Below are 17408 nucleotides of genomic sequence, written 5' to 3' on the forward strand. Positions count from 1 at the left end.
CTGCTTTTTCCTGGGCTCTGGGTGTGTCCAGATCAACTGAAATCAAAATGCTCCTTTTTTGGCACTGTAGCCTCTTCTCTGGTTTGGCATCTTAAGAATCTGGGGGAATCATTTAGAGATCAGAAAACTCCATTCACTTGGGCCCCTGAAGGTTTCAGATTCTGTGACATGGTCATTCCAGTCGACTGAGCTCTGTCCCCTACGGATGAGCCCATATAAGGAGGCTGTTTCCTGCGTTTCACGCTCCCTGCCTGTCCCTCTGCCCTCCTGTGCTCCCTTTGCTGAAGAAAGTTGGTATTTTGGGACTGCAGCTCCTGCCTCATTCCTGCTCCCTGTTTATTTTTGGAGGATGACTATTTTTGCTCCTATCAGGGAGCTATGCAGGGTCATACCCCTTCCCTGCAGCAGGCAGAGGCTGCCCCTGGCAGGGTCTCCTAATTTCCCACACTCACAAACAATGCTTCTACTTCAAGAAATAAACATGTGAGGCCCCTACCATCAGGTTAGCTCGACCTTGTTCTCATCTGTGGCAAGAGGCAATTTGGCTTTGGCTCAGGGTTGACCCCACCACACATGCAAGGGTCTCTCTGAAGTCAAAACTCCTCAGGAGTCATCCCACTCATTCACTTTCTTAATAAAAGCTGTGGAAGCCACCTGTGCCCCCACCATTCCTTTGCAGGTAGCATTTTTTCTCTGTTTTGGGACATCTTTTACCTAATCATTCTTTCTCATGGTGGTCCATTCACAGGTCCCTGTAATCCATCTTCCCTTACTGGGCACCATCAGCTGGGAACTATGTAAGCTGGCTTTACCTTGCCTTTGCTTTCATCATTGCCTGCCATGCAGAACACTGAAGGGAGTTCTGTACAGAGTGCCTCAGGCTGGGGGAACCAACCCCAAAACTGTAAACAGCATTGGGCAGCTTCCAAATGGTGGGAATTCGTGGCCCCATTGGAAAATTCCCATCATAAACCCCAAGCTGAATTCCCATTTTTCTCTTGCCATGTGGCAGAGTGCCATACAAGACAATGCAAGAAAATAGCAGGGGATGTCTTTAAGCTCCAGATGATCTTCCCCTTTGGATTTCGGTGGTGGCAGTGGTGGGATTCATCCCAACTAACTTTGGAAGAGCTTGAGTATGGAGCTCTGTGTCTGAACTTGGCATCTATCCTCCTATTCTAAGCAGTGAGCAAAAGCAGGCTTTTTAGGAGCAATTCCTCATCTAAAACACATTGTCTAAAACATGCTATCTTGTACCCTAGGAAAGGCATAATGTGATACCTCCCACTGATATGTGGGCAACAGTGATGAACAAGTTCCCAGTGAGCCCTATTTTTCCAGTAGAGGACATCCTCTGTGGATCAGTCAGCTACTGTATCGTGTGTCCTCAAAAAGTCAAAGGCACACTAGCCTAAAACTTCTCAACATACTGATTAGGGTGATGCATCTTTTGTTTACAAACAAGCTTAAAAACCTGTCCTGTAGTTTATGTCTTCCTTTTATTTTATGATTAAAGAGCATTTTAAACACTATCTCTCCACTGTTTGGTAAAGTGTTACATTAGTGTGTGTGGACCTGGTGTCTCAATTGTCTTGACTTAGCCTTGACCAGAGCTGTCTGTAACATCTCTTCTCTTTATTAAAGGTTCCACCACCTAAACCCCCACGCCGGCAAGGGGGCTGGGCAGATGATCCTGTACTGGCACCTACCAAGTAAGTCCTCACCTCTTTCCTTATTAGGAGGGACTTAGGTGTGGAATAAAGGAACATCACTAGTTGGACCTTGCTGTCACAGACATTGGAACAGTTTCCCCAGATCTTCTAGATGGCCTCTCTTTCCAATATCAATGTCACTTGTTCAAGCCATTTGAAGTATTGCTCTTGCTTGGTTTCATTGGCTAATTGACTTGGTGAAGTTTAGAGCTGTGTACATGTCTTTGTTTGCCAAGGCAATGTATTCCTTACCTGGTACAGTGCCTGGAAGGAGTCAAGAGCATAATAAGCATGTTGAATGCAGGAGGTGGGATGGGGGGATTTGATTGGTTCTGTCCTTTCCAGCAGAGTGACACATGACAGCACCACACTGACAAGAGTGCATTGAACACATCAGGATTTAGTGATCAGCCTTGACAGTAAAGGTGAAATTTGTCAATGTTTATGTGTGTAAGGTTATGATATAATGGAGATGGATGGAGATGGTCAGCAAGAAGAGATGGGAGGAAAAAGTACACAAATTGTAGAATGTGTGTTGAGAAACCTGATGCTTACATGAAGGACATATAAGACAAAGGAAATATCGGGACATGGTAGTAGAATAGCTGTGAAAACTAAAGAACAGTTCAGACTGGGAGATTACTTGCTTTCAAGTAGTTGTGGTTTTCCAAGCTGACAAGTTACGCTGATGTTGTATTTTGTATTCACAGAGCTGAAGGACTCAGCTGTGGAGTGGTGTGAGATTGCTTGTGTAGTTAAAGGCCTGTAATAAAAGTCTGTATGTCTTAATATATACTTTGGAGGCACTCTGATTTATGAAAAGTTATGTATTTTCTTTTCTGAAACTGAGAATGGATGAGGAAATCCAGAAACCTGTTATAGAGTAAGTATTTCTTGGGAGAGGAGAAAGTATTCTGGGGTAGCCTTTCCAAAAAACAGTACTTTTCTGGGAAGAATATCTCTGAAAAATAAATAGTTTAGAAATCTGAAGACTAGAATAAAGCAAGGGAATAAAGATCTCAGCCTGAACTCCTGTTGCTCTCCAGTTTAACCCTGATAGTGGTTATTTTTCATAGGCTGGCTGCAGCTAGAAGTTGCCATTGCAAAGATGCATCCACCTCAATTAAATGACTATTAAAAAAGTGCCACCAGTGATACTGGATCTTTGTAGGACCAAGCAGAAGCTTTATGGAAATATGACAGCAGACAAGAAGGTTCAATTTCATTGTTTAGGAAAACTAAGTTATGTAATTTTTGGTTAGGTGAAGGACTGGATTGGAGGTAATACAAATGTAGGGCTGTGCCTAATGTGCCCTGAAGGACAGTGAACAGGTTCCTAATGTAGCAGCACTGTGCCACATGCTGTTTTACCATGTTTTACATTGTTTGACTTTAGCTTTATACCATAGATTTGCAGCAGTAGCTGTGGGTGGTGCTCCCCCAGCATCTCAGCTGCATGGCTGTCAAGACATTGTAAGGTGTCTGGAGTAAAAGCTTCTATGATACTGGATGTAGTTCAGCTGGAGTAGTAGAACAGGACACAGGGTTGCAGACCTTTCTGCCTCTGAGAATCTGCACACTGGGGCATGAGACCAAGATGTGTCCCTTGCTCAATCAGGCATGTGATATTTTATATGTGACAGTGTTCATTTGTAATAAGGGTTTTTATTGAATAAATTTTATGAAGAAGTTTGTTCTGACTTTCTCCAGTCATATGAGGTACAAGGGTTTTGTACAGCGAATTCCCCTGTCTTTCCTTTCCTGTGTATTCTCTCCCTTAAAAAAGTCTGAGATGCTGGCCTGTAGAGCTTGCTTTGTGACATATCCCAGGGTAAAGCCTTCATGTGAAAAGTCTGAGTCATCGGCTGATGTCATACCAATGTTGCTGTAGCTTTGTTGTTTCTCTTTTCTCAGGCTCTATCTCCCCACAGCTTTTCAACCAATTTGACTCAGTTTGGAAGCCCATCAAGTTAGCTTGCTCCAAGTTCACTAGTGTAAATGTTGTTGGAATAACATGCTTCTGTTGATATATCTGATTTAGGTTTAAGCCCTTTTTAGCCAGTGTAACTTGAATCTACACTGGGAATTGTTCTGTTTAGAAGTAATTTGATTTTCAGAACTGACAGTGTTAAAATCAGATTTTTTTTTCTTTCACTTAGAAAGGAAGGATGAGCACAGTGGCTACAGTTAGATTTTCTGTGTTGTGTAAATATATTGTGGCTCAGATGGGATACTGCAGCCACTTGTGCAACAATCTTGTAGTTATTTATGTTATTCTTTCTCCATTTGAAGTCTTAGCTTTTAGTTCTGTTTCTGACAGATTCAGTCAGTTGCAAATGTGTATGTGTTGCTTTTCCTGTAGGGATGCTTTTCTGCTATATTTCTAGTTCAGAGTCTTATCAGTAGGAAATGATCACTTGAAATTGTTCTTTCTATTTCCATCCAGCACGTTAGAGTAGAATTTAGTTGGTAACCTGTTTTTCTAAATTTGTGCTCTCTTTTAGTCTCTTACCTGCCCAGCTCATGTCATGCTTTTCTAAACTTACAAATAGTCTCACCATCTTGCTGATTATTTCCATCAGACTGCTTCTCTCCCAGACTGTTGCAAGATAGGAAGAGGAGGAGGACTCTTAAAATTTTCCAACCTAAATTATTTTTAAAATTAATTAGTACAGATGGTGTATGAGATACAGTATTTTTTCATGAGTTCCCATAGCATTTGCAAGTGTCAGATGTTTAAATTGCTGAGAACTATCAAAATTATCTATTTTACTTGTTTTCAAAAGCCAAACATGGGAAGATTACTTTGGACTCCTAGTGCTCTTCTATAAGAGTTGTCATTACTAGGAGTCCCATTTTGTAAATCTGGGTAACGATAAGGATCACTGGTAAGTGTCTAAGCAAACTCCCAGGCTGGTCCTTTGCAAACAGCAACTAAATGGTTCAAAGTACTGACAGAAAATTCATTTTTCCATAGTACTAGGGCCATCTGTACCTGAATCTGCTGTATCTAGTTAAACCTGTACTCAGAAGAATCATTCTCTGTGAGGTGATCTCTTTGCTGCCCCAGCAACATTCTAGCCCCAGTATTAGCAGAGAGGGGACCAGCCAAGAACTTGGGCAGCCACCTGGGGCCTAGTGGCCTGCTGAGAAAAATAACAGTAATTAAAGCTGGGTTTTCCTACAGAAGTAGCTCTCTAACCACTGGATGGAGCCCAAGTGCCATTCTGAAAGCTGTGCTGATGTCCCTAATGACATCAGTGCTGACACTCGTGACAGGCAAAACAGAGCTTTACTGTCAGGTTATCTCACGCATCAAAAGGAAGAAACACAAAGTGCCTGCCAGTGAGGGAAGGAGAAGGGAGCTGTTTTGGATACTGGTGAGGATTTGATGAAGGGGGTGCTTCCATGATTTATTTAATTCATATTTGTTCTGATCTCATCTCTCTGATTTTCCTCATATAATTTCTTTCATTTTTCTCTCTAGCAGTATCTTAATTTCTTTGCTTCTTTGGTCTCTTTCAATTTACTTAGGTGCTTGATCCCTTTGGTCTTGCAATGAGCCCCATAAAATTCCTACAGCTCTGTGGGCAACAGCTAGAGTTGTTGAGGAATAAATACATCTTGTTTCAGCCCCACAAGTAAACACAAGTGCTGCTTTCAGTAGGAAGTGCCAGCACGTGTATCTCATTTCTTCTACATGGACCATAGCCGTTTAGCAACAGGTGCTTCAGCTACAACTGAAATTTCTCCCTTTCTGACTGATAGGCCACACAGAATTGGAAAAATCAAGGCTTGTTTAGGAAAATAACCATGCTGAAGTATTTTGGAACAAAAGTGGTACAGTGGTATAGTGTCCAGGAATGCAGTTGTCAAGAAGGTGAATATTAAGTGCCTGTAGGAAGAAAGAAGATGCAGTTGGGGTGACCTTTAGAGCAGGGTAACCCAGCCCCAGTGTAGATACCATTTAAGGCTCTGAAGGGTAGGAAGTGGTGAGATTGCACCCTAGAGCTGGAGGAAAGTTATTTAAGAGATTAAGGGGTTTTATGATTCAAGGTCTCTAGAGATAAGTAAAGTTAAAAACCTCCTGTTTCAAAAATATGGGCTTAAACTATCCTGTATTCTCTCTATAAGAAATGACCCCTGAGAATGCCTGGCTTTATAACCTCTAGCAGTCCCTGTCTTGCAGCTGTGAGTAGTAAAATGTTCATGAGTTTCTCTGTCTGGAACAGTGGGGGGAAGCTTGTGTCATTGCTTCTGTTCTCTACTCCCAGTCCAGCAGTGTTGAGGTGAGTCTCAGTCTGGACTTCTCTGTGACACTGCCATGTCAGGAGCAGAGCCAGACTCCTGGCTGCATGGGAGATGTCAGCCTCACTCTGCAGCTTGCAGCTGTCTGCGGATGTCCTCAGTGAAGTGAGGAGTATAGGCAGAGAGGATCAAGGCTGCCAAGTGAGGGGGCACAACTTAGAAGGAGAAGAAAGAAAAGGAAGTCTGATTAAGTTTTGTCTTGAAGTGTCTGTTTTTGGGTTTGTCCCTGCATTGATCTGCAAGGGAATGAGGCAAGTAATGGCCCCTTGGGGACCTTCAGGACTTTCCTCTCAATGTCAGCCGTCATTTTCAATCACCCTCTCCCTCCCAGCCATTAATTTTGGCCCAGGATCATGGGGACTTGTCCATCTATCACTCCTAATTGACACTAAATGATCTGTCAGTTTATTGATGAACGGCAGGAGTGGAATTGTCACAATATATTTTACTTTCTAACAACTCCTCCTGACAATTTTACCTTGTCCATCTCACTCTCCTCACATAAATCTCCATTGGCCTCTCATTCCTTCTCTTGGGCTGATCTGGTGCCAGCCACCTCCATGCCATCGGCACGCATCAAGGACATCAAGATGGCGGTGAGCTGCAATGTGCAGGCCCAGGGTGGGATTTTTCCTCTCTCTCCCTGCCCCCTCCTCTTTTTATTTTTTTTTCTTCTTCCTTTTTTTTTTTTTTTTTTTTTTTTTTTTAATAGGCTGGATGTTCCAGGAATGCTAACAAGCTCCTGTTCTCTTGTCCCTTCATGTCATTGCTGGGGTGAACTCTCCTTGGTGTTTCTGTTTAGACTCAGTAAAGATAACTGGCAGAAAAAGAAAAGTCCCTGAATGACAGAAGAGTCACCTGAGAGTCTCTCAGTGCTCTGGCTGTCACAGGGGATTTTTATTCCTTTTAAACCTGCTTAGTGTGACTTGCAAGAGTTTCCTGCAAGACTTGTGTCCACTTATTGTGCTCAGAGAAGCCTGGAAGAAGTTTTGCTTCTTCTTTTTCCTTTTTCCCCCTTTTTATTTTTTGCAATATTTTTTTTTACCACTTTTTATTTTTTTTTCCTCTGTTATTTGTAACCTATTTCTGTTTATTTTTTTCTCAGTTAGTGATGTTTTCTTTGACTTCTTTTTCTGGAAAAGTACTGTGCAATGGGAGGTCTAGTAGGATAGCAGCCTCTTGCACCCCTAGAAATGAAGCTTGCATAACAAAAACAGAACAGAAGTGGGGCATTTTGGGTAAGGGTCCATGTAAGCTGCTGAAGTGGCAGAATATTCTCAGGGTGAAGTCTCTTTGACTTTTTTTTTTTTAATGTTTGAGGACAAAGCATCTTCCTTCCTCATTTCTCTCCATCTCCAAGAAATTTCCCAGCAAATTTAGGAGATGCTATTTTTGCTGTCCCAAATATTTCTATTTTAAAATAGCAAAACTTTCTTGAAGAACACATGTAACTCCCAACCCTTTTGTATCTGTCATAGCCAAGGCTAAAAGCTTGTCTGGCCATTGTAGGTCACCGGTATATTGGCTATGAAGTCTAGCTTAATGCAGTTTACCTGTTGAAAGGAACCTTAGATGACTTGATCTACTTGTTTGGCCCTATTTCACCCTCCCCCGGCCCCCTTCCCCATAAAACCCCTCCACTATTCTCAAAATTCTTAATCCAAGTTCTTAAAATATCTTCGTTCAGAAGCTGATGCTCTCAGATGACAGAACAAGATACCATTCAGTAATAAACACCTAATTCTTTTTAATATTTTTATATAAATGTTTTCAGTGAGGCCAGTCACAAGTGAAAGGTCTTTGAACCTCGTAATCATGGGTTTGTTCTCTATTGTGAGATTTGGAAAAAACCCAAACAACCTTAAATACATTTTCTGTCTCCTTTAGCAGTCAGTTCTTTCCTCTAACCATGAAGATCCAGAAGTGTGTTTTTTTCTTTAAAAGGAAGCTGAAATGCTCCTGTAACCTCGAGAGTAATTTTTTGGTGAGAGTTGGGCTTTGTGCTTACTGGCGGCCAAGATCGTGATCGCTTGGATAGGAGCCCCTGTTCTCAGGAACTAAAGATATGTGGTGGATACCTCTAGAAACTGCAGCACTGCTTTCTGTTTTCCCACACAGCAGGAATTTGTGTTGAGTGTTGTTGTTTTTTCTGTTGCTCAGTGGGAGCTCTGCCGGTCAGCTCTCTGCCAGTGAGCGAGAGGGGGAACCCTGGGAACATCTGCTTCGGGGATGATGCAGTGAGTAGGCTGAGGTTCAGTGATCCTAGGGAGCACTCTCTGTTCAGCTTGTTCTTCTGTGCCAGTTCCTAAAGTCCTGCTTGCCAGGGCTTTCCTCCTTTCTTGTTTCTCTTAAGTAAGCCCACATATTAGGACGTGAGGAGAAACAGAACCACTTCAGCTGGAGATTAAATGCGTCACTAGTCCGTTTCAGCTGGAGCTGGCTAGCAGCAGTGTCTGTCAGATCCCATCTCACAGAGCATGCCTGCTCATTGCTGCAAGCATCCTCTTCCAGAGCCATGCTCTGGGGCAGTGTGTTCAGCATGCAGTCTGACCAGCACAGGCAGCTTGTGAGGGGCCAGAAGGTGGATGGTAGGGCCATTACAGTTTAAAAAATGTGTATCTGCCCAGAACCGCATTGTAGTCATAGAGATAGCCATGCATTCCAGGGCTAGGAAGTGGAGGGCTGTGAGATGACATCCTATGATGAAAATAAAGGCTCATAGCATCTGAAATCAATGGCAAAACTGTTGTATGATACGTGACGATTAAACGCCTTAATTTTGTAAAGGAAAACCTGGCTTTTCCAGGCTGCCACAGGCCAGGAAGAGAGGGTGGAAACTTAAAACAACAGATCAGAGCCCCGGGGAAAGCACAATGGAATAGCTGAGAAGGCCCAGTTTACAGACAGCCTTGGTGAATGTGTCTTTTCCTGTGCCACAGGAAACAAGTAGTGACCGAGCCCCACACTTGGAGAGCCCGGGGAACTATCAGTTAGCATTGTGTGCTGTACTGGATGTGTGACTTAGTTTTGCCTTAGGCTGTTGAACAAGCTGCAACTCCCAGCTCACCGCCCACTTACTGTGGGGATGGGCACTTAAGGAACACTTGAGCAAGAGAGTACGGCGTCTTTTAAAATACCTTTCCCCCTCCTCCCTCAGGCCGAGACCTGAATTACAGTCTTTGCCCGACAGGCAAAAGGCTTCGTGCCTCCCTGTGGGCTCAGCCAAGTCTTCGGTGTTGAGGTGGGTCATGGTTTTGGATGGAAGCACTGAGGCAGAACGCCGGCTGCTGACTTGCTTCCTGCGCACCCAGCCTGTCTCTGCCCGCCCTTAGATCGCCCTACTGCCTCCAAACAAAATCCATCTCTGAATATCACGACCTTCTCCTCTTTTCCCGTTTCATTCTTTAGGCAAGAGGGATGCTTGGAGCGGCTGTCTGGTTCCACGTGATTCGTAGAAGTGTTTGAGGCATGTCAGGAAATACGCCAACACACACACGGGCAGATGGATTTCTTCCCGGCTGCCCTGCAAAACGGGAGCAGCCCTCGCTCCGGACTGGCGGCGGGTGCCGGGCCAGCCCGCGGTGCGTGCAGGCCGGCCCGGGCTCGCAGCCCCGCGCTGTGCCCGGCAGGGGGCGGCCGCGGCCCGGCCATGCAGCGGCGGCGCGGAGCGGAGCGGAGCGGAGCGGGGCAGGCACAGCCGCCGGCCCGCCAGGCCGGAGCGCAGCCGGAACGGCGAACGGGCTGCCCGCCTTCCCAGCCCTCTCTCCTCCTCCGCCGCGCCTCACTGGGCGTTCCCGTCCCGCCGCCTCCGTATGCGTTTTAGCAAGCGGCGGCAGCTCCTTCCCTTTTCCTTGGCTGTGCTGCCCGCCCTCGCACCTCCCCGGACCGCGCGAGACAACCTCCGGTCCTGCACAGTGAACCCCTTGGAGCCTGGCTGTGGCGCGGTGCCGGACCCACGTGTGTCTGGAGCTCTCGTGAGCTGTGGACATAAAAAGATTTCAAGGACGTTTTCCCCCATTCATCCCAGTTATGTCCTCTGCTAAAACAGGTTAACGGTGTCTAATTAACCACTGCACATTGTCATGCTGCATAAAGATAGCATCCTAGCTGTTCTCTGAGCCCTGCCACTTTATCTCCATTTAGATCTCCGTGGTAGTCCATTAAATGACAAAGAAACAGTTTAGCAGAGATGATGTCTACATTGGACCTGCCTTTCACCCTTCAGCCCAGAAGTTGCAGGCAGCTCAGCTGTACATCAGGGGGCTGTGTGGGAGTAAAGTCTTGGGTTTGAGGTTTAACCCGTTCTCATTTATGTGGACTAAGGATTCCTCCTGGGCAGAACTGAGCAAAGACAACCCTCAAGAGAGAGATCAGATCTATATCCTCTGCCCCAGGGCAGAGCTCAAAGAGAAATACATATTCTCTACTAGGAGAGATGTACCATGGGGCTCCATGAGGACTGTCAGGGTCTTTCACCCAGTTTCACAGCTATTCAATACCTCAAAATAGAGAAGGTGTAAGCAGCTGTCCAAAACCACGGGGAATATTCTGGGATTATGGTCTCTCAGGGAAAGGGAGTTTACAGGGAACTGTCCAGGTGATGGAGTTGAGTCCATGTTCTTTGCCCCTCCAGATGCAATGGACTTGGGAGCATAAATGAAAAAACAGATGTATGTATCTCTGTCTCACAAAAATGGGGAGTGAGTGGCTGGTGTAGACTGGATGTATTTCTGAGCACTGCTCCTGGGATTGTATTGTTTTGTTTATCCTTACTTGAATGACTCTATCTGTAGTTCATATGTAATTGCTCATTTTGTAGGTCCTTATTGCTGCCCTCCCTGGTCTGTGCCTGCTGCTGCAGCAGATAAAGCAGGGCAGTGCAGTTTGTATTGCTGAGAACATGAGAAGGAAAGCTGTGCATGCTGGCTTGAGTTTAGTCGGGTTAGTTCCATGTCTGCTTTCACTCACCACTAGAAAGCTTACAAGGTGAATGAAGAGGGTGCTGTTTACCCAGACCTAATATTCCTGAAGGAGGAAATACTTGTCTCAATGTGTGGCAGTTGACATTGGTAATATGAGACTATTCTTAGGGATACTCCACAGCCCTAAAAGCAATGTGATAATGAAGAAATTCTGTGAGGCTTCCCACAGTACTTGGAGAGCAAAGAGACAAGCAGTTGATTGGCTCTGCAGGAATACTATCTCCAGGTATAGCTTAGCCCTCAGCTAAGTTTATGGAATGGACAGAATTGAAGGTGGGGCACCTTTCGAAGATCTATTAATGATTTCTCGTGCTGCCTTGAAGGTTTTTAGCTTAGGACACAAAATGAAGCTTGTCTTTCCTCTCAGAGTCAATTTGTTATGTAGATTTAGGTACTGCAGTTTTGCCAAAAAAAAAAGCAAAAGACTAGTTAAACCAAAGATGTTTTATGATTTTTCTTCCCCCAGTCTGAAACAAAAGTTCAAGAAGTAATTTGGCACAAACAAAATGAAAGGAAGCCTTGCAAGAAAAATAGAGGAAATAGTAGGTTGCCTGGTATCTTCTTTGCTTCATTATTAAGGCCACAGAAAGTGTAAAGAATACAATTCCTTCCTGTTCTACAGAAGCTTCATACTATATTTTTGGGATGTGAGTTTTTTGCATGTGAGCTCATGAACTGACTTGAAATTCTAGTTTCATCAAATGATGCTGTACCAAATAATATATATACAAACATATGTAGTACAGGTGACTGGAAGCTGATGTCTCTCCTAAACAGAGGAGCAGTAATTTCTAGCTCCTGTTCCGTGCTGTTAGTATATAAATGCTCTGTATAAACTGCAGTACTGTCAGCATGAGAGACTTGCCTCACCCCAATACCACTGTTGGGATCTGTGGCACAGGCACTAAGGTGTTCTCCTGGGGGCACTGACCATGGAGCTGTAACTTGCCCTGGGAAGAGGAAGGAATGGTCTTGTTTGATGGGAGAGTTCTAACACCTGGGCTCTGGGATTAAAGGGGCCAGTACTATTCACCCCCTCCCTGACGATGAGTTTGTTCTCCAAATTACTATTTTTTTCCAGTGTATGGTGCTTTCATAATGAGGTATTGGCTTATTGTCCTGAGTAAGTCCTTTCCTAACAACATGAAAAAGTTGAGAAAACTTAAGCCTCAGAACATAAGCGAAGCAGTCTCTACCTCTAAGACTAACATGACTGCCTTCCCTGTGGGCCACCTGGATATCAGTCACAACAGGGAGCTTAGGAAAAAGAAACAGAAATTGCTTACAGGGATAGTATTAGTGACCTTTTCTCCTGGGAAGTATGAACGTGTGGAGTGTTTAATTCCTGCCTGGAGATAGGAGCAAAGATGTAAGGAGTGTGACTACTGAGGAAGAGAGTGTTACTTGGGGTTGGACAATCATCAAGAGTAACAGGATCATGCCAAGAAGATGTTAAATTGAACCCCCAGGAAATCATCTCACTGGGCATGACTGTGCAATGCCATCATTTGGGATGTTTCATCTTGGAGAGGGCAAGGCTATGTGGGAACCAGTTCTGTGAAGGCATAAAGGAGGAATAAAATAGGAGAAATCTTGCATCATCCTTCTACCTTTATCTTTTCAGAGTCTAAATGCCACTGAGTGCTGGTGGGCGGCTCTCTGAAGCCATCTATTTCTTTCTCCATGGTATCAGGAGGTTCACAAAAAGTACTTTGCATTACCTCTGGGGAGAAGGATGGAGCTGGAAGGTTCATCCTCACAGGAAGAGCTCTTTCCCCAGTTATGTTGCATTTTTGCCTCTGAGCAGAGGGCACAGATAGAGCTGAAAGTGCACGTGCAGATGTTACCACACAGCTGCAGTTCTGGTTCTAACAGTCGATATTACTGGGCACAGATCACTGATTCAGTGTAATCTTTAGCTTCTCACAAACTGCAGACTCCAGAGACAGCAGTAGAGACAAAGGACTTTCTTCTCCTTATACCTCTTCTCCATATAGCTAGACATCCTCTCTGCCCTACTCCTTGCTCTTAGAAGAATAGATTATTCACAGGAGAGCTAGGTGAATATTGTGACTTGCTAGAAGAGAGAGCAGATGAGAAGAGGCCTGTGCCATCTCACAAAGTGCTTTGAAAAGAGCAGTGCAAGGCAGTGAAGCAACTTCTCTTGCATCTTGGTGTGTCCTGGGACAGTGTATGTGGTAGGGGAGAGCCCCATGTATTCTTTGTCATGGCATCCTGACTTCAGCTTAAGGATGGGGAGAATATTTATTCCCAACGCATAGACATGAAACTTCACTCTGCAAAATGGCCAAAGCAATCAGCGAGTGATGGAGTATCTGCTAAAAAGAAACCTGGCATTTAATTAACTTCTCAAAGTGCTGGTTCAGCAATCTCCATGTTTTACATTTTGAATATTGAACAAGCGTCCCTAATCGGGTCTGAATTACTTCTGGGCTTGCTGGGGTGGAGAGCAAGGGAGCTGCCGTTTGCCAGCGCCTCCCTGCCTTGTTATTATTATGAACTCCTGTTAACTCAGCCAGATCAGCCCTGATTTTCTGCAGCGATTCTATGTCTGACCTGAGCTTGGCCAGCTCAGGTGGGACCCCTAACCCAAAAGGCAACCAGAAAATCTTCATGCATAACCATGGGGAGGAAGAAACTGTTGATCTCTCAGGAGTAGGTAGACAAAGTATAGCACCTTTTTCACTCCTTAGTGCGCCAACCTCTCTACTTGGGTATGGCCAGCTTTACCTGCAGCTGATGGCAAAAGGGATAAAAAAGTATCAGAGAAAATGAAGAACCAGAGAGTATGGTTCTTGCCATATCTGGGCATGGCTGTCTTTTGGGACCCAAGTGGTTTTGTTTCAGTCTGTTGCACTCAGGGACTTTTTGATACACTGGCTTAATAGTCACTCAGAACTCTTTAAGGTGTGATATGTATATCAGACCTGATGCAGGAACTATTTTGCACAATAACAACTTATGGGGAAAGGTGAAGTTTTTAATTTTCTCTAGTCTTTTCTAAACAAAATCCTTCCTTGTCTTGCAGGTCAGGAAGAAAGCATGCAGAAGAAGTTGAAGAGTAAGTTCCTATTGTTGCTGAGACTTTTTCCACAACTTTTACATCTGATCTGATCATCTGACCAATACACCAAGATCTGAATGTTGGGAAGGATGCAGAGCCTGTCAGGAATTCCTATCATCTGTCCTGGGATGGGGCAGGGCTGGTCATTCTATCGTTCCCTGGATATGGAGTAGATGATGGCTCTGTCACTCCCATAAAAGAGAAAGAAGGAAAATGAGAAAACCACTGCTTTCCTCCCAAACTCACCCCAGGCCCTACTTCTGCAGTCTAGGGGTTTGTCTTAGGTACATCTTTCTTAAGCTGAGATTTCTCCTGAGGCCAGGAATGAGGGGTATGGAAGATCAGTCTTCCATGCAGGCTAAGTATACTTGGAAACTCTCTCCTTTACAGGTGGTGTAGTTTGTGGGGAGGAAGGGGACAGAACAACATGTTTTTCTGGGCTTGCAATTAGAATTCTTTCTTGTGCTTTGCTGCAGCCATCGTCTCAGACAGCAGAGCCTGGAGGCATCAGATGATGGAGGAGGTAAGGTATCCCCTGCTTGACTGCAAGAAGTGCCTTCATGCATGTCTAGGTGCTCTCCAGTAAAGTGAGCATAGCCATCTTGTAAGGAAATTAAGTTAAAGGCAATTAACCACTCTGAGGGTGAACAAATGTAGGAGCTGCTTAGGTCTCCCCAGATGAATGAGGGAGGAAGGGCAAAGGAGATGGACAGGGAGGATGAGGAAATGAACTTGTAGTCTAACTCTGGCTCTTCATGAACACAGAATTATAGAAGACCCTTGGAAAGCAGGAAAATGGTGAGGACGCACTTTTCTCTGTAATTACCTTAATGGAGAATAGTGGACTGGGCAAAATGAGAGCCAAAAGCACAACAAAAGGTTAAGAGTGGGGAGAGAAGTCCTTGCTCTCTCCTGGTTTAGGTGACAGTAGGCTCTGCTTAAAGCATCTGTTATCTTTTATAGCAATATCCTTGTTTCCTGGGGTTTCTGTCATGATGGAATTCTTAATTTAAAAATCTGCTTGCCCTAACCCAAGATCATAGATCATAAGCTAAACAAAAATACTAGTGGGTAATCCCATCTCATCCCTGTACAAGCTGCTATGAAATCTACTGGACTCCTCATTTAGCACTGGTTTTCCTTATAGTGTATATTACCTGCTCTTCTAGGGCTGAATGAGTCAAGAGAAATCTCAGGAAAAATCCACAGTGTGAATTTCAAGACAAGCATTAGACAACTGTGCATAGAAACTCATTAAAGCCTCTAGGATGTACCCCAGTTTTCAAGGGCTGAGAATTTTATACAGTGTATAAAAAGTTGTATGTGTAAAATATCACCAGATGTCAGAAGAATTATCTGAAGTCACAAAGGATCAGACATCACTATGGTTAATGAGATTAAATGAAGTCTTATTTGGGTCTTCCAGACAGATTAAGCATTGCAACATATGACTGCCAGAAGTGGCACCTTTATAGCACTGGTATCTTCAGAACAGACAAAATTTTCCCCCTGGAAAGTTCCTTGGGCTTCTTAAATTTCAGTGCATATCACTGAGGCTGGTAGTCTGTTCTGACCAGCTCTGACTGTGTGCATACGTGCTGTCCTTTTTGATGAACTTTGGTCATGTACTTGGAGTATGATTGTCTTTGCTAACCAGGCATAAAAATGCTTGCCACGTGTGTTTGTAGCATGTGACTTTCAGTACTCCAAGATCTTGGGTAATAAATACAGAACAGAATTGATGGAGAGTATGGTATGAAGACATGTTGAATCCTAATAGACTTCACTTATTTATCTGTGCCTGACCTGTGGTTAGCAGTTGAATTTGGATTGTTTGCAAACTGGCATTTAGCTTTGGATTAAATCTGTGCATTAGAAGAAGGATATAGTATGGTTCCTACCCAGGTAGTTTCTGGTACAAATACACTGGGTTGTGGATTTAATTTGCATATAGAAAATCTCTAAATGGATGATGCATTGCATGGTTGTGGTCCTATTTCAACAGGGAGATTAGGCAAACTGTTCTGGGAGAGGAATTTTCCATGTAGGCTCAGCAAGTGGAGTGACGAAAAGTGATATATAAACAAACTCCAGAACATTAATAAAATTACTTTTTTTGAATAAGCAGAGAGATACAAATAACTGCCTAGTGTAGAAGGCTGGGAGTAGCATGCAGTGGCTGTGGCTGTGCAGTAAATTGAGCTGAGTATATCAGCCTCCCCTTTGCTTAGAACTGCACTTGAGTTTGTGTCCTTATCTGTAATAGTAAAGCTCACATTCTAAACATACAAAAATCAAGACATTCTGTTGATTGGTGTATGGATCCCCAAGGATGGGTCACGGTTATTTTGTGCTGCATAATGTCTTAGCTTGTACACCTTAATATGAACAGGCGCAGTTGCGTAATGATTGCTGCTGTCAACCAATATATTTGGATCGCCTTCCTTTAACCTATTAGAAAGCTGAGCTGTACCATTCCATTAACATTGTTTGTCCCTCATCCAACCTTTTCATTAGAAGAATGAAGGACAAAACTATATGCCCTTAAAAAGGTGTTCTTGTGAATCTGAAATGTGCTCACTTGTGATCGTTTGTACATCACCAATAACCAGAGTTTGGAGTCCATCTGGGAATATGTTAAAAAAGTATAGGGGCTGTAGAGAACCCAGTTTGGCAAGTGGAGAGTGGAGGGAAGTTTGTAAAGCCAAGTGGAGACATTTTGGGCTTGATAGGCCTTGTACTTTCAGAAATGATTATTTCACTACTCCTAGCCAGTGTATGAGATAGCACCTGATTCCTTACATCTGTGGGAGTTTGGGGGAGGAGGATGGACACTTTGCAGGCTGTGTGGAATGACAGAAACAGTTCGGGAGGTGGTAAGCGGGTGGACCAGACAGGGACATGCATGGAATTATCTGCAGTTTCAGCCATTTGTTACCCAGAAGGTGGAAACTCAGTTTTGAAAAAGTGCAGTGTCTCTCCAAAAGTAGCTCTGGATTATCTAATTGATATCTAGGTTGATTTTCTACAGCACCCACTGCGATTTTAGTGCCCACCCTCCTGAACACATGGTACTTGTGAGAATTCAGGCACAGCAGATAGATGATGCCTGTGTTAGTGGGTATGTGCCCATTGGACCTTGTCATGGGGGACCAGGTCCTCTGCCTGGTGAGAAACCTGCTTTAGCAAAATTTAATGCATCACACTTGAGGAATAATAAATGCTTCACAAGCAACACAAAAGTGTTTAATTCCTAAAGGACAGGTCTAGTTAAGTCACTTTTGGCCAGGGGCAATTGGGGGCTTAATGCTTTGTATGTAG

General features: G+C 44.0%; 1 protein-coding gene across 1 annotated transcript in view; it reads left to right on the forward strand.

Annotated features, from left to right (window-relative positions):
• The window catches only part of IFT43 (intraflagellar transport 43), a 43134-nt gene that overhangs the window by 14111 nt on the left and 11615 nt on the right, over positions 1–17408 (forward strand). Inside the window, exons 4-6 of the mRNA XM_062494399.1 lie at positions 1645–1712; positions 14052–14084; positions 14564–14610. Coding sequence (XP_062350383.1) covers positions 1645–1712; positions 14052–14084; positions 14564–14610 — 148 coding nt within the window. The remainder of the gene's footprint in view (positions 1–1644; positions 1713–14051; positions 14085–14563; positions 14611–17408) is intronic.

This window comes from Cinclus cinclus, chromosome 6 (assembly GCF_963662255.1).
Source record: "Cinclus cinclus chromosome 6, bCinCin1.1, whole genome shotgun sequence".
Taxonomy (NCBI): domain Eukaryota; kingdom Metazoa; phylum Chordata; class Aves; order Passeriformes; family Cinclidae; genus Cinclus; species Cinclus cinclus.